General features: G+C 43.3%; 1 protein-coding gene across 3 annotated transcripts in view; it reads left to right on the top strand.

Annotated features, from left to right (window-relative positions):
* The window catches only part of LOC134224761 (palmitoyltransferase Hip14), a 29,274-nt gene extending 13,852 nt beyond the window's left edge, over positions 1-15,422 (top strand). For 2 of the 3 annotated variants that reach the window (XM_062704320.1, XM_062704319.1), the window contains 3 exons: positions 13,692-13,854; positions 14,068-14,187; positions 14,377-15,422. In XM_062704320.1, coding sequence (XP_062560304.1) covers positions 13,692-13,854; positions 14,068-14,187; positions 14,377-14,747 — 654 coding nt within the window. In that variant the 3' untranslated portion in view covers positions 14,748-15,422. The remainder of the gene's footprint in view (positions 1-13,691; positions 13,855-14,067; positions 14,188-14,376) is intronic. The other variant, XM_062704321.1, reaches the window with a different exon arrangement.
* The last annotated feature ends 9,086 nt before the right edge of the window (positions 15,423-24,508 follow it).

The raw sequence follows: 24,508 nt of genomic DNA, 5'->3' as shown, positions 1-24,508 counted from the left end.
TTCGAGTCGCAAGACAAGAACAGGATGCGTTTATCAGGCGGGTGGTGGGAAGGGAGCAGGCTGACAAAGGTGACCAAACCGATGCCTTCTCCTTTCTTGGAGGACTATGGCCCAAGAGAAAACGACTTCTCTGCCCAAAAAAAAAATGAAAGGCACCAGCCAGACGCAAGTCGCCGGCCCGCTGTTACGTTCGTATTTTGAAGCTTTTTTAATTGTATTTTGTTATGTGTGCAAACTCAAAAAAAAATAAAAATAAACAAACCCTGGAGCATAAGTGAACACTTTGCGATTAAAACATCGTGCTGCAAGGGAAGTCTGTCTTGCAAACAAGAGGGGAATAGGAAATTATCTTGTCACTCGCAACCAACATAACAATAATTTGTCGCTTCCGTTCGCGACACACGGAGAGCCGCTGGCTGTCACAAACGAAGTAGAGGAGACAGAGTTGTGGTGTCTGCCATGTCCGCTTCATCTGGGGAGTGCTGCTCGTGACACAAGGAAGGAAAAAGAACGGCTAGTGTAGACGTTCCGGTGTTCGGAAGGAACAAACGTAACCTGAACCACAGAGCGAGGCGCTCCACAACAGATAAATCGCCGACATCGATACCGCCGTGGGCAGTAATTCGTCAAAGACAGAAAACCCGTTTTCTCAAACGGTTGTTGGCGGAACACGCCAAGGGAAGGCGGCAACACATTTCGAGGCAAGCGGTGACAATTCCCTCACCATAAGCAAAGAAGCTCGGATAGGATAGAAGACAGAAAGGATTGGCAACAGCACGGACCGAACCCCTCAACGATCCCACAGCCACGCGGAACGTGATCGGCAGAGACGATTTGAACGAGTCAAGGCGACACGCATTAAGAGGGAACGACGGTACCTTCAGGCAAAGGTCGCAGCCCAACGGAAAAGCGAATTGCTCCTCCAGATTGTTGTCCAGGTCAAGCAGATCGCCATCGACGGTAGGACGAACGATTGCCACCCAGAAGAGCCTCCACTAGGAGGCTTTTGTTTTGGACTTGAATTCGGTGGGTACGTCCAACCTGAGACGGTAGTCTGTGCAGGCAGCATTTCACCGTGTGGTCAGAGGTGGATTCGGGCACGATCTGCGAGGTGGTCTAGCTGTAGGCCAGTTTCTCCTCAGGAATTCCCACCGGGATCCAGGAGCAGGCACTCTGGTGCACCTTTGTAACCGCTCGCCGGATGGTACAGTGGAAGCAACCCAAACTGTATAGAGTGGGATACGTGAGTAGCCACGAGATGTGGATGAAAATGGAAAGAAAGTGAAAGAAGAAGATGAGGAGGAGGGGAAGAGAGTAGGAAATATCTAGCAGGCATGCAGGGTAGTTGTTAAGACCCCAGGAGAAAACGTTACTGTGAGACGGGCAGATGAATGTAAAATAAATGTTTGCACACAACTCATTCATGTTTTGAGGCGTTTTATGTTACCTAGCCGGTCCGAACCTTGCCTTTCGCCTTCATGCAAGGTCGTACCTAACATTGGCGCCCAACGTTGGGCGCCAGTGTAACAAGCCCCACGTTACAATTATTTTATACAAACATAAAAATACTCAATCAACATGAAACAAAGAACAAATTAAATAATGCACGTTCTCTTCTGGTGCCCTGAGAGAGACGGCTAGGTGGTGCCCACTACGGGAAATGACGAGGTTTCATATGAGATTTTGGTCCATCAGCCAAATCCCGCAGAAATATTTTTATTGCGCATCGCGCTTTTTGTCTACAGCAATTAGTTTGCTGTATTCATAGTTGAGCCTTTGTGTAGGATTCTTATCCTATTTGGGCACCCGAATCAATCAATGCCATTTGGCATCAACGATTCGATGTCTGTGTCTGGAACAAACTTGGGACAAATCACAACTAAATATTTTATTGCCTACCTTCAGGCTTTCCTCTTGAGTCCAGATACTGACTCAACTAACAAAACCGACGAAATCTAACACAAATGACACAGACTCAGTCGAATATGTACAAGTGTTCGAACAATATAAAACCAACCGTAACACAACCAAAACGAACTCGTAGCATTAATTAGTATTTAAAATTTGTGTGGATTCAGTTCTTTTGTCCATTTTGGCTAAATTTTCGTGTTGAAGACACTTAGACAGTATGGATCCATTATACCTCAGTGATGAGGAACTCAATTATGAGTTGGCTCTGCGAAGAAGCGACCAACCGACATCTGCGACGCGCAGAATTAAAGCAACAAAGTTGAGAGAACTCATGCAGCAAGAGTTTGCCATCAACATAAAACACACATCGTCTGAGCATGCTTTAGCGCCAGACTTGAACATTAAACGTTGTGAACAGCAAGTTAAACTGCTGATTCCAATGGTTGAGACAGCACTTAAGAAACGCAACACAGATTTTCTCATTCAGTCAAGATCTCGAATGATTCACTATCGAGATCGTTCGTCAATCGTGAAACCTCCGGAGAACATGATCGATATTCACGCGTCTGTGTCAATGCAATTGAAGTTCGTGATAGAAGACATCAGTGAACGACTTGGAAATTCAGTTGTAGATAGCAACAGTGAGCGACAGTTTCAACGTGTGGATGGCGCAGGATGACTAGAGTACCAACAACATCAGAACACTCTCATTTCCCCGGAGACGGAACAGAACCAACAGAAAGCAGCTCGGCAGACTATTACAAATACAGGCGCAAGGAGCAAACACAACAACGACGAACTGATGAATATCAACTTCATACTGGCAACAAGTTCGCCTATTCGAGCTGGAAGAGGAAGAGGAAGAGCAGTAGCAGTTAATCTCTCAAACCTAGGAAGGAATACGTCGCTTCCAATGGGAACACCTCCGCCAGCATACCACCCCGGTCGTGCTATGACGAGTTGTAACCAGACAACAGAACAATTGAGGGATGAGCTGCTGATTCAGCTGTTGCAGCGGGAACCGAACACTTTTGACTAGGAGCGACAAGAAGCATGTAGGAGTCTCAAGGCAGTGCATGATTGGCCATTTAAATCCAAAGACGAAAAAGATACTACATCTTTGAATACCTTCCTCGATAGAGTAGAAACTTTCGCACGAGCCGAAGGGCTTTCGGCTGACACACTGCTAAAATCAATAAAACATCTTTTACTCGACGATGCCTTGGACTGGTACGGTCGCGCAGCCTCGCAAAACGTGCTGATCACTCGGGAGGCACTCAAACGCGAAATACGGAGGGAATATCTGCCCAACAGCTACGAGCAGATACTAAAGTTAGAAGCAATCTTCCGATGCCATGCACCAGAGGAGTCATTCGCCAAATACCATCGGGATATATCCCGGCTGTTTCGATTCGTGCAACCCCCAATGAGTGAGGAAGAAAAGTTCTTCATTGTTAAAAGAAAAATGAATGGCGATTACGCAACCATTGTTACCGCAGCAAGACCACACTCGTTGCAGGACATGGTACAAGCATGTAGCAGCTATGACGAGACACGGGCTCTTCTAAGCCGACAAAGACGAGTGCCCTTTCCGCAAAGCAGATTGCTAGAACCAAACCTGGCAACGCCACTCGTCAATCGATCAACGCAACTGAATCGAGGCAATCCACGTTTCGGGAGAGTACATGCACTGAACTCGGATGATGACTTCAGCCAATTGGAAGGCGGCTGCAGCTGTCAGTATCCACTCACATCCAACAAGCACTCGACGCCCATCGACAATCAACGTAAACCATCTGAAGAACAGTCCGTAGCAGACAGAGAAAACTGGTATCAACGCATAATCGAGTTAACAGAAGAGGTGAACGCATTGAAACTGCAGCAGGACAGCAGAGTAGAAAGGTCGCAGCGAGTACATCAGCAGCAACGGCGAGAAGGTTCGGAGCCTAGTCAGCAGCAAACAAGTGATCAAAGAAGAGCAGGACTAGTCTGCTGGAACTGTGATGAGGACGGACACCGGTTTTTCTTTTTCTTTTCTTTTCTTTTATTTATTTCGTCAACCGACGTAGACTAGTACATATACAATATACATGTTTTTCTTTATTTTCTTAATGCTATAAATACGGTATTATAGTGTATAAAAATAAAAATAGTTTGGTTAAGTAGTGTTTAATTTTGGGATTTAATGTAAATTTAGATGTGTAGGTTTCGAATTGTGACAAAATATTTTTTTTAGGTTCTGCCGAGACATTGTAAAGTCAATAGTTTCGCAGTGTTGATTATAGATTGCCATCATCTGATTGAGAGGTCCGAATTTTGCATAATTTGTACGGCAGTGATTAATTAAAAATGTATGTCGATGACGCAGTTGTCGAGATGGTGTGTAGAAATTTAATTTCGATAAAATGTTTGTTGAATCAATACGCTGCGAAACTATATCGTTAATAAATGAAACCATTGCAGTTTCACGACGCTCTTTCAAAGATTGAATGTTTATAAGCTTGCAGCGTGCCTCATATGATGGAAGTGGGAATGTTGTCCAACCTAATTTACGAAGAGCAAATGATAGGAATTGTTTTTGTACTGATTCTAATCTTTCTTCGTGTGCTATTGAAAATGGAGACCATACAATGCTGCAATATTCCAGTATCGCCCTTACATAAGCAATATATAATGTTTTAATTGTGTATGGGTCATGAAAGTTATAGCAGAAACGTTTTATAAAACCCATCATATTATTTGCTTTATGAATAATGGTGTTGTAATGGTCGATGAACGTTAGTTTGGAGTCCAAGATTATTCCTAAATCCCTAACTCTATCGCATTTCTCTACAACCGGGTTTCCTAATGTAATTGAGAGATTTGATGCTGTTCTTTTTCTGCTGAATGATATAAGGTTACATTTTTTTACATTCAGTTGCAATAGGCTTTTATTGCACCATTCGTAGAATGTGCATATTTCGTTCTGGAATATGTTGAGGTCATTTTTATTCCCTATTTCCAAAAAGAGCTTCATGTCATCTGCATAGATTAACACTTTAAGTTTGTCAAGAATGAAGGAAATGTCGTTTACATATATTATGAATAATAGAGGACCCAAATGAGAGCCCTGGGGGACACCGGAAGTGGCTTGAATGGGTTTTGATCTGTTGTTGTTAAATTTTATAATCAATTGGCGATCAGTTAAGTAGGATTCAAGCCATTTGAGTAGTCCCGGCTCAATTCCAGTTTTTTTCAATTTGAATAGAAGCATGGGTATATCTATGCGATCAAATGCTTTACTGAAGTCAGTATAAAGAGCTTCTACATGGTTTCCTTTATCCATTGCATTCAGGGTATAGTCAACAAATTCAAGAAGATTAGTTGAACTTGAACGCCCTTTAAAGAAGCCATGCTGTGCGTCTGTAGTTCGGTTTTTTACTTGTTTGAATAATTTTTCGTTTACTATGGCCTCAAAAAGTTTTGGAATGCAAGAGATAATGGCTATTCCACGATAATTACGTATGTCTGATTTTTTTTCCAGATTTGAAAATGGGTATCAAAAATGAGTTTTTCCATATATTTGGGAATTTTCCTGATTCTAGTGACATATTAAATAGCCAAAATAATGGAGTGGTTAGTTCCACTGCTAGGGTTTTCATAAATATAGGAGGGATTCCATCAGGACCAGGACCTTTTGAAGCATCTAAACTACGTAGGGCCTGCAAAATGTCATGGACATGAAGTTGATTCACTCCAATATCATTTGAAAAGTCTGGAAAAAATGCAAAATAGTCGCGGTCACGATCATTTTCAGAAAATGTAGAATAGGTTTCCTGGAAAAATCTGCAAAAGATTACAGTTCTTTTCCGAGCTATCCCCGCGTTTTCGTCAAGATGCATAATTGATGGAAAGTTATTAGATTTCAGTTTTGTTTTTACGTAATTAAAGAAGTTCTTAGGACAGGACTTTATTTCGCTTTCAGTTTTTGAATTGTAATCTTCCAATGCGTTACTGATAGCGTAATTCAATTGATCGCATACGTCCAAGTAATATACTAAATTTTTATTACTGTTATGACTTTTGTAAATTTTGTGTGCTTTTTGCTTGCGATTTCATAAATTCTTGATTTGCCGGTTATACCAAATTGGGTCTTTATTATTGTTATGACGTCGTTTTCGTTTTAGTGGAGTTTCTTGTGAGATTATATCAGATAATAATCTGTAAAAAGTGTTAACAGATGCTTCGACATTTTCTTCATTTCTTAAAACTATTTGCCAGTTTACACTACTTAACCTACCTCGAATATTTTCATAGTTCGCTAAATTATATTCAAAGACATCCTCATACTCACAATCGTTGGGTCTTTGTTGCTCATGAATGAATAACGAGTATTCGATTGCAGTGTGGAACGCTTCATTTTTCCACAATGGATTGATAGACTAGATTTATGGACTGTCCTAAACCGCAAGCAGTGATGTTCTGCTATCGCTGCGGGCACAAAGGGTATTCACTGTGTAATTGCCCCACCTGTCGCTCAGGTTTGGGAAACGCAGTCGCGAGGAACCACTAACTGCGGGAAGGATATCCTCGCAAAGCTTTCACGACCCCTCGGAAATCCCAAATCCTGCAATGATCAACACAATCATCATCAACCCCGAATATGACGAACGCCCACATGCAGAAATATCTGTGCTGAGTAAAACATTAAGAGGACTACTCGACAGTGGTGCTAGCTGCTCTTTGCTTGGCGGAAACGCGGTGAAAATCATAGAAGATCTCCACTTGCGAAGCGAAGGGTCAAATCAAAACCGTCGTGTGCCAGCGCATAACATTCGAAACTTTGTGTATCTACCCATTTCCTTCAATAATAGGATTCAGACAATCGCAGTGTTGTTGGCTCCATCTCTTCCGGAATGCGTAGTGCTTGGCATGAATTTCTGGAATACCTTCGGAGTCAAACCTGTATGCTACGCGCTGGAAGAAGTAAACCTTGAAATCCCTGCCGATCCCAACCTAAAAGAAACCGTGGCAGAGGAACCAATGAAAGAATTAACACCAGAGCAGAAGAAACAATTGGATCAAGTCGTATCCATGTTCCCAACAGCAGTAAACGGCAAGTTAGGACGTACTAGTCTATATGAACACCGAATAGAGGTGGGAGAGGCGAAACCGAAGAAACAACGGCATTATCCAGTGTCCAAATACGTTTTGGATGAAGTTAACAAAGAAATCGACCGCATGTTAGCTCTAGACGTGATTGAGGAAGCGATGTTTTCACCCTGGAACACCCCCCTTCGTTTCGGTGAAAAAGAAAACCGGGAAATACAGAGTGTGCCTAGACGCAAGACATCTGAATTCCATCATGACAAATGAAGGGTATCCGATCCCACAAATCAGCGCAATTATTAACAACCTGGGAAGCTGCGCGTACATCTCGTCAATCGATTTAAAGGATGCCTTCTGGCAACTGCCACTGGAGAAGGCATCAAGACCCTTAACAGCATTCACTATACCTTCAAGAGGCCACTTCCAATTTAAGGTAGTACCGTTTGGGCTATGCACGGCCAGTCAGGCACTTTCCCGATTGATGACGCACCTGTTTGCTGACCTAGAGCCCCGAGTCTTCCATTATCTTGACGACATAATAATCTGTTCACGTACCTTTGAGGAACATCTGGAAATGCTAGCAGAGGTAGCCGCAAGGGAAGCATCAATGTAGTCGGCTTTCGCGGATAGTTGCGACCACCGCATTCGTTGGGGACACATGAACATCGGAGGACTCTTGGTATGAAGGGTTAACGCACAAAATAAGAACGCAGGGTGAGGATTTTCCGGACTTCAGACTAATTGCCGACGAAATTTACAAAAACTGTCAGTACAGAGAGGGGGGATCCATAGCACACAAATGGAAACGGGTTGTTCCGGTAAAAAATCGAGCGGAAATCATCAAACGGTGCCATGACGCACCCACAGCGGGTCACTTAGGTTTCCATAAAACATTAGACAAAGTTCAATTACACTTCTACTGGCCTAAAATGAGAGAGAACATAGGTCAGTACGTCAGAAGTTGCGCCGTAAGCAAAGCAAGCAAAACGCCGAACATCACTATGAGGCCAGACATGGGAGGCCTGAAGCCTGCCAGGATTCCGTGGGAACTTGTGTCGGTGGACTTTGTGGGTCCACTAACTCGATCGAAACGTGGCAATACTGTACTGTTCGTGGTAGTGGATTGGATTACCAAATACATCGTCGTTCATCCGATGCGCAGCGCAGATTCGGCAAAGATGGTGGAGTTTTTAGAGCAGCAGGTCTTCTTGAAGTTTTCGCGTCCTAGGATCATCCTATCAGACAACGGGAGACAGTTCGACTCTATCGCCTTCAAATCGCTGCTATCCCGTCACAGAATTATACATATGAAAACAGCTTTCTATTCGCCGATGGTGAACAACGCCGAACGCGTAAACCGCGTGCTGATTACCTGCGTTCGAGCACTTCTGGACGAAAACCACGCCGAATGGGATGAAAACCTGGCAGCAATAACGGCGGCGATCAACAGCGCCAAGCATGCAGTGACGGGAGTAAGCCCGCATTTCGCCAATTTCGGGCGAGATCTACTACTTCACACAGACCTTTACGTGCAGGAAGATTTGAACAGTCCAGAGGATCCGAAGATAGCTCAAGATATGCGGCTCTCCACGGTGAAAAGAATCCAAGACTTCGTACTGCAGCGTATAAGGAGGAACCACGAAAAGACGAAGCAGAGGTATAATCTGCGTACGAGACAAGTGGATTTCAAGATCGGTGACATCGTGTGGAGACGCACCTTCACGCAATCCTCCAAGATAGACCACATCAACAAAAAGCTAGACCCTAAATTTGTTCCAGCCATGGTGAAACAGATCCTGGGGACGAACACATACTTGCTAGAAGATGTTTCAGACGGGAAGCAAGGCCGTTATCACGCAAAGGACATGAAAACAGATTAAGCATCGAGTATAAAGCTATGTCCACAGGCAAAGCCTGTCAACAATGAGCACCATGCTCCAAAAAACTGTGCCAACAGGAACCAGGGCAAGAACGTCAGGTGTGATGAGCAATAACTTCGATACGACTACCTCTCCACCTTGACAGTTCGACAGCTTTATAAGCAGAACCCCTGCAGACCATAAATCTCACGAAAAGGAGAAAACACACGCGTTGCGGTTGTCACACTTACAGTCCTCTAACAGTCCAGACGACAAGGTCAATAAGTAACAAGAGCTACTATGCGGTAGCAAAACACTTCCATCGCGCCAGGAGGTGTACCGCGGGCCGTTCGCGATACGGGAGAAATCGCACCCTGCGTTTCTGGAAACGGGGCGCAGGGAACTCGCTAGGACACCAGCAAGTTTCTTGGATAGGAGGAGCAGAGACCCGGAGATCGACGACCAAACATCGGTTCGGCGCGGAGTCAAAGCTTACGGCCACTATCAGGCGCAGCGGGATAGCTTCTGCGTGGTTCTAGGAGTGAGGAAGGCGAACAGGCAAGGGAGATCGGACCCCGAAGTCAGTAGGGACACACCGAATGCCACTGAAAGTGAAACGGAGCAACCAATCGACGGAGCCTACCACAGGCAAGGGAGATCGGACCCCGAAGTCAGTAGGGACACACCGAATGCCACTAAAAGTGAAACGCAACCAATCGACGGAGCCTACCGCAGGCGTGGGAGATTGGATCCCGAAGACAGTAGGGACACACCAAACACCATCACAGAGAAGAAGAAGCAATGAACGACACCAGTTACAAGGAGTTAAACTCAAGGAACACACCATGCGTGGGAAGCACAATCTCAAGAGCCCTGGACGGTGTACTGACGATGGATACAGCAGAGAGTATCAGTCAGATCCAGCGTGTTAACATAATCCAGTAAATCTGTCAAACTAAGGTCTTCAAGGCACCACGTAGTGTTCGGGCGTTTGCATGACTTATCATCCCGGGTTTTACCCAAAAGTAACGCGACCATGGGCAAGGCAACTTGGAATTGTGAGCCCTATTTCTGGACTCATGCAAATCGTGAGCGAGGAAATGCGCTCTTTCTTGAATCAACTACAAAGCTATGCACTCGACAGCAGTCAGCGACTAAGCCACAAGGCACGAAAATAGGCAGTTACCGGAATCATTAATCCCAATGATGTCCTAGCCTTAAACCATTTAGCCAATTATTTAAATTAATTCCTCTATGTTATTCGTTATTTGTAAGATTGTTCTGGTTTAGTTAATAACTAGAAGCAATTTAGTTGAATGTCTCACTGTGGGACTGCTAGCATAGAGATGATGGACAAGAACTGCTCTAGAGACCATTTGCCAAGACTTCGTTGGCGTCTGATCAATTTGTCTGACAGGACTCGCTGTCGTTCGTAATATTTATGAGTTTTGGATTTTGGATACTCGCTCTGGCAAGTGGTAAGACTTGCGTAAATTTAGTTTGGAATTTTGTGCCGTTTAGATTGTCTTGAAGTCTGTTCAAGCTAAACTTCCACGATCAGTTCAGTCTCTAGAGAACTTCTTAATAGAAGTGAGAGTTCAGAATTTTTCATGAATCGCCTTACCGATTCATGAAAAATTCAATCCCCACAGTGAAGTTGTGTTACGTTCGTATTTTGAAGCTTTTTTAATTGTATTTTGTTATGTGTGCAAACTCAAAAAAATAAAAATAAACAAACCCTGGAGCATAAGTGAACACTTTGCGATTAAAACATCGTGCTGCAAGGGAAGTCTGTCTTGCAAACAAGAGGGGAATAGGAAATTATCTTGTCACTCGCAACCAACACAACAATAATTCGTCGCTTCCGTTCGCGACACACGGAGAGCCGCTGGCTGTCACAAACGAAGTAGAGGAGACAGAGTTGTGGTATCTGCCATGTCCGCGGCATCTGGGGAGTGCTGCTCGTGACACAAGGAAGGAAAAAGAACGGCTAGTGTAGACGTTCCGGTGTTCGGAAGGAACAAACGTAACCTGAACCACAGAGCGAGGCGCTCCACAACAGATAAATCGCCGACATCGATACCGCCGTGGGCAGTAATTCGTCAAAGACAGAAAACCCGTTTTCTCAAACGGTTGTTGGCGGAACACGCCAAGGGAAGGCGGCAACACATTTCGAGGCAAGCGGTGACAATTCCCTCACCATAAGCAAAGAAGCTCGGATAGGATAGAAGACAGAAAGGATTGGCAACAGCACGGACCGAACCCCTCAACGATCCTAAGCCACGCGGAACGTGATCGGCAGAGACGATTTGAACGAGTCAAGGCGACACGCATTAAGAGGGAACGACGGTACCTTCAGGCAAAGGTCGCAGCCCAACGGAAAAGCGAATTGCTCCTCCAGATTGTTGTCCAGGTCAAGCAGATCGCCATCGACGGTAGGACGAACGATTGCCACCCAGAAGAGCCTCCACTAGGAGGCTTTTGTTTTGGACTTGAATTCGTCGGGTACGTCCAACCTGAGACGGTAGTCTGTGCAGGCAGCATTTCACCGTGTGGTCAGAGGTGGATTCGGGCACGATCTGCGAGGTGGTCTAGCTGTAGGCCAGTTTCTCCTCAGGAATTCCCACCGGGATCCAGGAGCAGGCACTCTGGTGCACCTTTGTAACCGCTCGCCGGATGGTACAGTGGAAGCAACCCAAACTGTATAGAGTGGGATACGTGAGTAGCCACGAGATGTGGATGAAAATGGAAAGAAAGTGAAAGAAGCAGATGAGGAGGAGGGGAAGAGAGTAGGAAATATCTAGCAGGCATGCAGGGTAGTTGTTAAGACCCCAGGAGAAAACGTTACTGTGAGACGGGCAGATGAATGTAAAATAAATGTTTGCACACAACTCATTCATGTTTTGAGGCGTTTTATGTTACCTAGCCGGTCCGAACCATGCATTTCGCCTTCATGCAAGGTCGTACCTAACACCGCAAGAGGGTACCAGCCTACCGGTGCCACCGGCAGCTGGGCAGTATGGTAGAGCCGAAGTCTAACGCATCTCGACCCGTAAAGAAAACTAAGGGCAGAGACGAGGCCTTGTTGGTGAGAACTGATAAGGAGAGGGACGCTGAAGTTCTTAAATCGATGCAGTCGGCCGAAAAGCTCTCGGCGCTGGGTCAGGAGGTATGAAGCGTTAGACGTACTAAGACCGATCAGATATTCTTGGTTCTGAAACGCGGAACGCAAGCTAGTGGGACGGACTATAGGCCCAAGAGGTCTTGATTGACGACGCCGAGGTGAGGTCGTTGAGGGCGGAAGTGACTCTCCAGTGCAAGCAACTGAACGAGGTCACGAACGCGGACGCCGTTGTCTCTGTCATCAGTGACCAGTACGATACAGAGGTCGAAAAGACCTCTGCACGCCTAAGAGGCGGTCCCGTAGGCTACCACCTAAGGTTACCGGTTGCGGAAGCCAAAAAGCTAATGGAGCGAGGGAAGTTGAAGATCGGCTGGTCAGTATGCCCAGTCAGCAAACTCCAGCCGCCTTCAGTGGACAGGTGCTATCGGTGCTCAACATCGGTGTTGTAGGACACAAGTCTTACAACTGTAGAGGCCCAGACCGTAGCAACCTGCGTCGTCGTTGTGGTGAGGAAGACCACATGGCGCAGTAATGCGATAAGGCACTAAAGTGCCGTATCTGCGCCAGCAAAAAGCAAGCCTGTAACCACGTTATGGGTAGATCTGCACAACGTCCCTGTCGATAACGGATAGGATAGTGGTGGGCCCCGTCTACCCTGACTGCGCAGTTGTTGATGAAACTGCAGAGCACATACTGTTCGTATGTCCATGTTTCGCCGCCGAAAGAAGAGCTATGCTAGACGTTTGCGATCGGGACACAACCCCGGATACCCTTATACAGAGGATGTACCAAGCAGTGGAAAAGAGGAACGCAGTTTTGACTGCAACTACTCAACTACCTGCAGATTCTGGCGCGCCGAGCAACAGTCGACAAGCATAACTAACTTGTGATTGGTTAGTTAGAACGAAAACAGGCTGAGCGCGGGGAAGTTAATAAGAGGTTTGTACATGCCGAGGTAGGAGGGTCGTAGCGTAGAACTGTTGGTACCTATCGCTATCGACACCTCGAGGAATGGCAGAGGAGAGTAGAGTGAGCACCCAAGTCAACTTCGCATGGCATGTCAGAAATGAGAACCTAAGTAAGTCCCACATGGTGTGTCAGAGCGTGTGTCAGGAGGAGTGGCAGGGTGTGTAAGAGTGAGCACCTGAATTAGTCTCAAATTGGTGTGCTAGAGCGTGAATCAGGTGGCAGGGTGAGCATCCAAGTCGGAAAGAGTGACAGAGAGTGTGTTAGAAAGAGCACCCAAGTAAGCCTCATACGGGATGAGTGCCTGTGTGAGCGTGAATGAGCGAGTACGGGAAAAATTTAACCATCGAATTTCAACAACGGGTAGTGCTCAAAAGTTCCATCTCCTCAAAAAAAATCCACATGCAAAATTTCAGCTCAATCGGACTTCGGGGTTTGACTAAAGCGGTCAAAGTTTGACTTTTTTGAAACACGAAAATTTCCCAAAGGGGGTCATCTCGAAAAACATTTCTTTTTAAGATAATTCAAGACAAAATTTTCAAAACGACTTATCTGCTTTTGTAAACAAAGATTCAAAAGACGATTTGACGAATCTGATAGCTCTCCCATGCAAACCAACACCATCAATAGGTAGGTGAAGGATTCCGCTACCTGTTGAACTACTACTTGCAACTTGCAACATATTGTACGAGCAATTATCTCAATCGATAGGTATTTATCCTTATTTTCATTTTCGATTGCAGACCATCATCGAGTTGTCGGAACGCGGTGGCGGTGGCTTCGAACCCTCCGCCTTCTGCTCGGCCTGCTTGGTACGCCGTCCTGTCCGATCAAAGCATTGTTCCGTGTGCGATCGTTGTGTAGCCCGCTTCGACCATCACTGCCCGTGGGTTGGCAACTGTATCGGTAAGTGCAATCCGAACAATTATTTTAATTAAGATGACCGAGTTGTTAACTACTGTCAAGAAAGGTTTTCATCATTTAGTCGGGGTTTGATTCATTAACCAAAGTCATTTAAGAGGCTGAACTTCGAAACTTTGTCTTGAACATTGATCTTCAACAATCTATACTACACTAATTTGGAATATGAATTCCCATGAATTTTATGAAATATTTTAGGCGCCAAAAATCACAAATACTTCATGGGATTCCTTTGGATGTTAATGATCATGTGCTGTTGGATGTTGTACGGGGGAGCGAATTTCTATGTTCAGGCATGCAGCGTCAATATGGAAGAAGGTAGGCCAAAATTTCCATGTAAAGACAACAAGAATGGACTCGGATTTATAATCATATTTGTTTTCAATTATCATGAAAAAAGGTTCAAAAGGTGCCAAACCATTTGAATTTTTTTTTCTAGATGATGGAAATTAGTGTGATAGATTGCAGTCCGACCCGCTTTATGTCAATGTCATTAATTGTTCAAAGTATTGTCAGGTCTGTGGAATGCGATCGTGGCGATCGGTTCCTGTAATCCCTGGGTCGGCTGGGTAATGGCAAATGCACTGCTGCACATGTCTTGGGTGACGGTGCTAACGATTTGCCAGAGCTACCAGGTCGTCTGCCTGGGAATGACAACGAACGAACGAATGAACCGAGGACGCTATCGGCACTTCCAGGCCAAGGGCGGCAAGAGTCCTTTCACGCGAGGTCCCGTCAAAAATCTGTTCGATTTTATGGAGTGCAGCTGCTTCGGGATAGTTCAACCGCTGAAGACCGACTGGATGCAGTATTTCGACTTCGATAAGCACGTGGAACAGGAACCGCTGCTCCGGCCGGATAATTTTCAGTACGTCTGAAGACAGCGGATGGAAACAGCAGAGGCAGCAGAAGGTGATACCGAAAAGAAAGCAGAAGTCGAAATCGCAAGTGGAAATGGATTTGGAGTCGGATCTGAAACGGCAGGTAATCGAGAAGATGCTCCAGAACGGTTTGAAGAGCAAACTGATCTAAGGATTGCTGTTGATAGTGGGACAGCCATGGTTTGAGAAGCGATGCGAATGCTTCTTGCTCCTTAGTTTCACTTTACAAAGTGTGATTATAAGTTGTTCCGGATAAATTTAAGAACAAAGAAAGGCTTTAGGTAGGCATAGTAAGGTAATTGAATGTGCTTGAAATGTGTAGAACCTAGTATTGAAAGTCAGTCTGTTAATAGAACAAGGTGGTAAAAGACACAAAAATATATATTTGCTGTATATTGCAAATGGATGGTACAGATATTTAAGCAATAGTGATACAATTATAGCACGTTAGATAGATTGTAAATGTTTCTCCAAAAAGTAGTTTTATTGAGGTATCGACGTACTTGTTTTCAGTTCTTCAGTTTTTTTGCTTCAAAATTGGTTATTGTGCTACTCATCTGATGTACATTAGTATGTAGAATCATGCATATAATTATTTTTCCTAGGATGAACTTAAACATTTTACGCAACTCAGATTTGGAAATGAATAATAAACCTAATCAAATATTAGTAGTCCTCTCATTTCTTTTTGTTTTGCTCCATTCTGTGAGACTTTAGTTTTTCTAAATTAGACTGATTACCATTTTGGCTTAGAAGTATTTCAACCTTCAGCGCATTAATATATATTTTTTTTAATTTGAAGCGTTTTCCCTACTCACCACTATTCACTCTCACTGTAATGGAAATCACTAGGAATTAAGTGTTCAAATCATGTTTCTATTTTTAGAACATAAGAAAACTTAAACTGTTGCTGTATCTAACTCAAAAGTTGCTATGCTAAGGAACAGCAAATGTATTCCAATCAGTCAGCAACAGTTGAAGAAATGGAAAATCCGATTCTTCCTTGTCGTTAACGTTTAGAAGAACACAAAAGACCGATTAGCACATTTATCGCTGCAAAAGTCTATACGTATTACAAATGCTGCAATTAGTCCATGTTGAATGTTAGAAGAACAACATTTGCGCGTTGGGTTTGATTAATTCCGCTTTTTATAGTTTTATATTATTGTAAAACAGTAGTATTTTCGGAACACACAGAACAAAGCGTAATCGGTGCCGTTCGACAATCAATAGACTGGCTTATGTTGCATCTTTTTTTGGGAAAATTCTATGTCTGCTTGCAAAGTTTTGTGTAAAATACTTAAATACTACACAATCAGTCCAAAGTATGTGCACTGAAAAAAAATGTTTAGAGATTGCATTTACGGTCAATCGAGAAGCAAATAGGAATCGCACGGTCACGATCAACGTTACAGTCTAGTCATGTATGTAAGTTTTACACTGTAGATGCGGGTGTGCGGTATATGAATCGAGATGCTAACCTGGAACTATCAATAAAATAGATCGCGAAGATCCCCACCCAGAATTTTGTCATTCAATCTGATCAAACAAGTTTTCGAAGAACAAACTGTAAAATTTATCTTAAACATTACTGATAACGAGGCAAACATTGAATTGATTAAAACGACATTCAACGAAAACCACTTGCACTCGAATCGGGATAGTACCCATATCGTAAAACAATGAAAATAAAATCATTTTCCTTATCCCAAATAAATGTATAAATCGTCATAGAATGCAATTCCTGACTACAAATACGCTAATTAAACTATTATATTGAGAATAAGTTCATCACGAAGAGAAAGATATAAATACAAAGTTCTACACTTCTATCCGCACATTGATTGCACACGCGTTTGTGTATAAGTTAAATAAAAGAGTAAAAAATATTTCCTTCGTTTTTTCTTGATTAGAGAAACATTTTCTTATTTTTCACAATAAATACCTCTGCCTGTAGATGCCAACAACGGTACCACAAGGTACCACAAACTATAGCAAAATGGGTATCGGCTTCAGTATTTCGCAAGACAGAATGGATTATGACATCCGTTATAATTCTGGAGATATTGGCCAACATGAAGGCAGTTCCCTCCGGAAGCTCCCCTAAAGGCCTCGGAGCTGATCTCAGGATGGCGAATAACCCCAGAATAATATCCGGATGTCATAATCCCACTTGCAACGTGCTGAAGTTTGATACCCATATTGCTAATAAATATTGAACTGGCCATTTTGGGGCCAGTTCTCAATGGGTCATTTTGAAGAAACCTGTTGTTGCCCCTTTCTGGAACTGGTTTCACCATAATTTTTGCATTTGAATAGAGACGTAAAATGTCACTTTTGTTGGACTTATATCCCTAAAAAAAGGAAGTTGGGGTCAAATTTACTGCATCTGACATAGTGACCCGCCGGAATAACTCAGGATGGACCGCATCCCAAGTTGCAACATTTTCGGGGATCCGAACAAACAGAACGGTGATGAAACTAGGCCATTACGACAAAAAATACGGGTGACCATGAGTGCCGCAGTCAGTTCGGATATTCCGGATGGGGAAAAGCGTTCGGTTCAATGGCGCCCATCGATCCTGGTACTGGACGCGTCACAATCTACTCGGTCTACACCCTGGTGGTGGAGTTCCCCGGCGGCGGAATCTTCTTCGAAACCAACCAGCCATTCGACGGCGGTGGAAGCTCTTTCATAACTGATCGTGTTCCACTACTTTTGCTTAGGTCGCTGGCTCGCTGTGATCATTTGCTCGTGGATGCCGTGCATTTGCGCGCTGTTATTCAGCGGCGAGCTGTTATTCAGCGCTCCAATTCCGCTGTGATCTATGATACCGTGGCTAACACTGCATTCCAGTTTTCGTCGCGCTGGCATGTTTTGTGGAGTCTGGACGATGTTCTCAGGGTTTTATACTATTCCCCAGAAAACCGTTCCTCAGAAAGCCATACCCCAGAATTCCATTCTCCAGAATCTACCATTTCCTAGAAAACCAATTGCCAGAATGTACCGTTCCCCAGAAAACCATTTCCCAGAATGTACCGTTCCCCAGGAAACAGAATAGGAGCAGCAGGGACTATGTCCGAGGGCTTTACGACCCCTTCCCACGGCCTCTGCGAGTTAGGGGGCTTGCCTAGGACGTAGTAAGGTTTGGCGGTGGGCTCTGTTAAACCTCTACAAAAAGCTTCATGTGTCCGCAAGTAGGCCCTATTAGTGTGCCGCTCAAAGCGCGCAGGAGCCCAGGGAGTGCCACTTGGCATGGGGAGTGTCCCTACTTCGGTAGGGCATTGCGTTTGCTGAGTTTCAGCAGAGAGCGAGTGATCTGCTTGTGTTAAGGCAGGCGTGTCATAGTGCGTCACCACATGCTGAGGTGTGTCGTAGCGTAGTATCTTTGATTGGTCCCTACATACCGCTATTGACACCTCGAGGCATGCCAGTGAAGTGTTAAGGTGAGCACCCAAATAAGACTCACATGGTACGATTGACATTTGGAGAAGCTGCTTCAGCGGCAGGGTGGTAGTAGGTTGAATCCACACTCCCACAGTTAGGCCCAAATGGTGCACGGGGAGTGTCCTTAAGTACGACTATCCTCCAAAAGTAACGCTGGAAAGCTGTCCCGGGGGGAAATTAGTGTTGGAGCCCAAGGAGGGTATAATGGGTGAGAGTCCCACCCTCCGGTACACTGCCATGTGATAGCTTGGCAACTACTACGCGTGTTATGTTGGGTCCCTACATCAAACCTGGCTTCAATCCAGAACAAAAAAGGTGAATTTCTTTTTATTTTTAAAAACGCCTTGATTGAGGAAACCGGAATAAGGCAATTAAATCGATGACTCCTTCTTTTAAAGCGCACATTTCCATAAATAGAGCATATTTTGTATTTTTTGAGCTGAGCACGCGTTTGTCGAAAATAAGGCACAAGAATAAAAAATGAGTAGATAATTCCTTCTTGAAAAGCACGAATTTGACCGAAATAAGGTTAACGAATAGATGATTCCTCCTTATAAAATATGCATTTGCTCGGGAAAATGCAAATGAGTGATACATTCTTTTGATTCACACATTTTCCTGAAGAACGCCTTCTTTTAAATCACGCGTTTACCCGGAGTATAGCAAAAAGTGGATGATGCCTTCTTTTGAAATATAAATTTACCCGCACTTATAAAAATCCACAGTTTTATTGGATAAAATTAAAATAAATTTACAAATACTGCCGTGACACGCATAACTGTCTCATGTACATAGAAATCCTCGCAAATATGGTACAATTATGCGTATGATGGAAGTATAGGAGAATTCACATAAAGGTTACTATAAGCATTTGCCGGGAATAAGGCGAATCATAATTTTGTCATGTCATTCGAGAAACGACGTGAATACAAAAGGTTAATTTTTTCAATGATTGATTCAAGCTTATATGGGTGGCAACTAAAAATTGGAATGACTTTAATACTTGTCTATCAGAATAATAATGTTTTCACAGAAAAATGACTTTATGTGAATGAATTCTTAGAATGAATCTATAAAATTGTTGCATACCACTTTCACCCCGAGATTGGTTACAACAGCTCCATTGTATACAAACGTTATTGTAAGGCCAAAGACACGAAGCAACTCATAAGCAGGATCAGAAGCAGCATTCCGAAAATCAATGTGGCAGAGTCGTACAGCGATCATATCATACCAGCAAGCCTGAGCTGCGCCGCACGGTGACCCACGGATCTTATGCTAATATTTGTTAGTCTAAGTTTGAAGACTAAGGACAATACTTTTGTATAAGATACATATATCAGATTGAACTGTATTTATTTGTAGTTTTTTCGCCGCGCCATTCTTTTCATTCCGTTCTTTTAACCCTTGTGTGGCCGGCTGGGTACCCGGGTACCTTTTTGGAATTCAATTCGCGATATCTAAATGAATTTTCATAGTAGGAAGTTGAAACTCTGTCATATCCACAATAATGACGGCCAAAATCTATTGTACGGGTTAACTGAAATTTTGATTAAGGAGGGGTGGAGGGAGGGGCTCCGACATTTTTTTACCCTCTAAATGGCCGGCAGGGTACCCGGGTACCCACGAAACTAAAATGCTTATATCTTTGGCAATTGTTAACCGTTTTCAACCGTTTTGGGCTCATTCGATTCAGAATTTTGTCCTTTATCATGCTGTTTTAAGATTGGACCGGTCCGGTCCCTCTGATCACCGGGAAATCCGGATTTCTAGGGCATGCCCTGCATAGATTATACTGATCGTGGATATCGGTAAGTAATCAGCAATATGGGTATCAAACTTTTTGATATTTCATCAGCAGGTCGATTTTTATTGATTTGGGTCCATCAGACGTGCAGAATTTCAATTCCAGAACCGGTTCCTCGAGGGGTCATAGGTGGCCATGAACAATTTTCAAGGGAACATCAACAATATGGGTATCAAACTTCTTGAAATTATTTCCAGCGTGTGTTCTTGACAAGTTGACTCCGGAGTGACCATTTTGGAACAAGTTTCCCGGGTGGGGAAGGGGGGGGGGTGGTCAAGGTTGGCCAAAAACACTGGATCCCCAACAATATGGATGTCAAAATTCTTGAAACTTCCACAGCAGACTGTTGTTTATTATCTTGGTTCCAATCCAACAGATGTGTGAAAATTTGAGTGGCCATTTCGGAACAGGTTCCCAGTGGGGCCATGAATGGTCATGAACATTTTTCAATAGAACCTCAACAATATGGGCATCAAACTTCTTGAAATTGCCTCAGCAGTTTGTTTCTGATTGTTTTAGAGCCACCAGACGTGCTGACTTTATAGTTTTCATTCCAGGACAGGTTCCCCATAGGGTCTTAAGTGGCCATAAATACTTGTCAATATAAATAAATATAAATAAAAAAATAGAAAGCTGCAGTATTTTGTAATCCGTGTGTTGAGAGCAAAATCATTACAAGGACCACCCTTTGCCACCAGAAGGCAACTAAGTGGACCACCGAAAGCTCCAAAACATCCGGAGAAATTGCCGATTCTGAAAACTTATCTTAGAAAACTGTGACTTTTTAGAATTTTAGTGTTGTAGCAATGAGCGAGCAAAATCAATACAAGGACTACTCATTCATCCCGGATGGCCACTAAGTGGTTTTTAGAAAGTGCTGGAACATCAGGAGAAATGACCAGGTGTAGAAGATTATATTTTGAAGTAGCAATTTTTTTATAAATCTATTGTTGGCGTAATGCCAATTCTAGAAATCCGTCCTAGAAACTATTACTTGTTGTAGCATTGTGAGAGTAAAATCATTGCATGAACAACGCATTGACCACCATTGGTCATCTGGCACTGAAGGTCCGAAACACCCATAGTATAGACCAATTCTTGAAAACCGTCCTAGAATACAGTGGTTTGTTATGAATGTGAGAGCAAATCTCCGCTAAACGGTCCTCCGGGAACTCCGGAACATTCTCAGCAAAGGGCCAATTTTTAAATTCATCCTCGTAAACCGTACTGTTTCACAAAACGATTTATGCATCAAAACGAGACCAATATCATTTCAAGAACCGAACGTTGACCCCAGGAGGCCACTAAGTGGTGCTCCAGAAGCTCCGGAATAGCCGAAAAGGTAATCAATTCTAGATACTCGCCCTAGTAGCTGTGTGCGATCAAAATCAATTCGAGGATCATTCATTGACACAGTGTGGCCGTTGGGTGAGCACCTGGAAGCTAAGTCGTCCTAGAAAGTTATGAGTTTTAGAAATCGCTTGTTGAGAAATGTGAGAGCATAATTGATGCAATCTAAACGGATAGCCACAATACATCCAATAATGCTGCGACTTTCAATAAATCGTTCGTTCACTTCAAGTGATGGAATAAAACGGGATAGTATGAAATCGTCTTATGACAAGTGAAGACACTTCACTGGAAGCTCTAAACAACCTTTGACTTACGTATTGTAGAGCTCCGCAATTGTCAATCTTGGGTGATGTTCCTCCAGTTTTCATAAACGCTTAGAGTTCCCAAGTCCGATTCCACCGCGTGCAGCAGCTGGCGTGTTCGTGGCCTTCAGCGAAGTCACTGGCCTCTATCCGGATCTCTGGTGAATATTGTTTTTGCTATTCTTTCTTCCGACATTCACACTAAGTGACCGGCCCACTGGAGTTTGCCGTATTTTATACGATTCACAATATTTTCTTCTCTATACACTTGATACAGCATATTCATGCGTCTGCGCCACACATCTTTTTCTAGTTTCACATCAAGAATTGTACGTAGCACTTTTCGCTCGAAAACGTCAAAAGCTTTCCTGTTCGCCTCTTTTTACATCCTTACGAATCAGAGCAAATTTCGTTTCCAATATTCGAGGAAGCCCCTATTCGCAGCAGCAATACGTCTCTTCACTTCACAGGAAACGTTATTGTCACATGTCATGTATTCAAAGATAAACAAATTCTTCAACAACTTCCCCATCAAGCACTTCCTCAGCACTAACACCAATAGGTCTACCTTTATCTTTACCCGCAACCATGTATTAGTAGAGTCGATGATTTAGCCTATCTCCTAAGCCTCCACTCCTAAGCCTCCAGCCTCCAATCTATCTTCTAAGCCTCCACTACTGCCCTGCGATCGAATGTAGTCAATGTCCTCCGTAAAGATCAAGGAAAGGAGCATATGCGACCATGTGATGATAGTGTCATTCTTCTGCACACCAAATCTCCTAATCAACCCCTCGAGTGCAATATCTATATACATAAAAATTAATTTCTGTCTGTCTGAACCTTATAGACTCCGAAACTACTGAACCGATCGGCGTGAAAATTTGTATGCATAGGTTTTTGGGGCCGGGAAGGTTTTGGAAAGGGGGCTCCCATACAAATGAAACAGAAATTTCTGCATAACTTGAGATCTAAGCAGAGAATAAATTAATTTTAGGCGAAACGAAGTTCATTGGGTCTGCTAGTTAACAATAAATTTGAAAGCGCATCACTATGCTTCAATTTCTCCACGGTCACAAACGCGGTTGATACGTCGTCTGGAACCCGAATACTTTATTTCGAGTCATCAAGCTCGTTTGTTTGAAATCAATAGACAAATGGAGAGTCTGCAAGTTGCATCCCGAAATTCATAAAGGATCATCTTCAGGCTAAACATCTCATCAGTCGTTGATCGGTCTTCACAGACAGACCAGGCCAGACAGGTAGATTTTGAAACTAGAACGTTTCTTCATGTATTGAGGGAACGCATCTAGTTACAGATTTTTTTTTGTCACATAGATTATCAGTGGATTCAGAATGCAAGTCATTGCAGAGAAGGGGGATGAAATGATGATGCAATCACTCGCCCACTGCAAGCCGAATATACCTCTGCACTTGCCACGAGTTCGTACGGAATTTATTGGAATTTGTGGGTCAAGGTTCGAGAGGCAGAGGTCCGTCTTGGTTAACGAACTGCCAATGTTATAGATAGAAAGCAACTGATGGAATTTCTAATTGGATGTAGGAAACGAGCTCTTTAGTTAATTTCCAATTCTAGCAGATACTGCTAGAATAGTCAAGTTGAAGGTATGAGAATAGAAATGGAAATGGTATGGTAAGTCCATTACAAAAAGATACAAAGTAGGAGAATGGAACGGACCTTGGATTGAACTCACGACCTCCCGCGTATGAGGTAGAAGCAGTAGCCTTATGACTACCAAGCCCGCTTTCTTCTGCTTCTCTTTTTGCTTTGTTACAAAAAAATTGTTCACGATTACGCAACTGTTGAAAACAAAATGTATACAAAATGTATACATATACATATACATTTCTTATAAGAAATGACGATTGCTTCGGTATTTCCTGTATTTCAGGAGGACCTCTTGGTGGCCACTCGGGATCAATGAATGATATTCGCAATCTCGCGCTTAGAATCATAAGGGCGTAACTGTTGTGATCGATTTATCTTCGACGAGTTCATGGTTCTAATGAAGGATAATTGCATCTTCTACCTGAAGTAACTATAAAATCGATGAAGAGAAATCGATCAATACAGTTATGCCCCTATGATTCTAAGCGCGAGCAACGACTCTGCTTCTATACTGCTATTACAAACAATTTTCGAAAGTTTCTAAAACGAACTGCAATAATTGACCACTGCTCTGGATGTCCCTGCACTTCTGGAGCACCATTTGGGGGCCACCAGGTAGCCCTTGCATTAATTTTGCTCTCATAACTAGAGTTTCCATCCCGGGACATCCCGGGACAAAAAATCCCGGGATTTAGGAAAATTCGGGATTTCCCGATTCCCGGGATATTATTTTTGAAATCCCGAAAATCCCGGGATACCCGGGACCAAAATACTGTTTCATTTGCGGTTCGCAAAAACAGTGTAATTTTTCTTCTTACAAAAGTTATTTATTTTGAACGCGAAACCCAACTTAGGTGATAAACTCATATCATATTTTTATACCTCTCATCAGATATGATTTTTTTTTCCAAGTTCGTTTATTTGGTAAGATCAGGCATGTATACGGAACCAAGGTTATTTGTGATGCACAATCGATATCATTTTATTATTAAATTAGTAAAAGAGGAACAGACATGAAAATATCGAAGATTAATAGAACACCTTTACAAAAAATAATAGATTCCCTTATACCACTCAATGGAAGGCTACTGACTGATACTTTTTCCAGTAGCTACAGCTCTCTATTAATTAAACGACAAGTATCTCCAGTACAAGATCAGCTACATCAATTTGGCGCCTGCTTCCTAACCATCTCCCGTCTATAGCAAGGTTGTGTACACT

This window comes from Armigeres subalbatus, chromosome 3 (assembly GCF_024139115.2).
Source record: "Armigeres subalbatus isolate Guangzhou_Male chromosome 3, GZ_Asu_2, whole genome shotgun sequence".
Taxonomy (NCBI): domain Eukaryota; kingdom Metazoa; phylum Arthropoda; class Insecta; order Diptera; family Culicidae; genus Armigeres; species Armigeres subalbatus.
The sequence above is the reverse complement of the archived record's forward strand: the minus strand, read 5'-3'. Positions and strand labels throughout refer to the sequence as shown.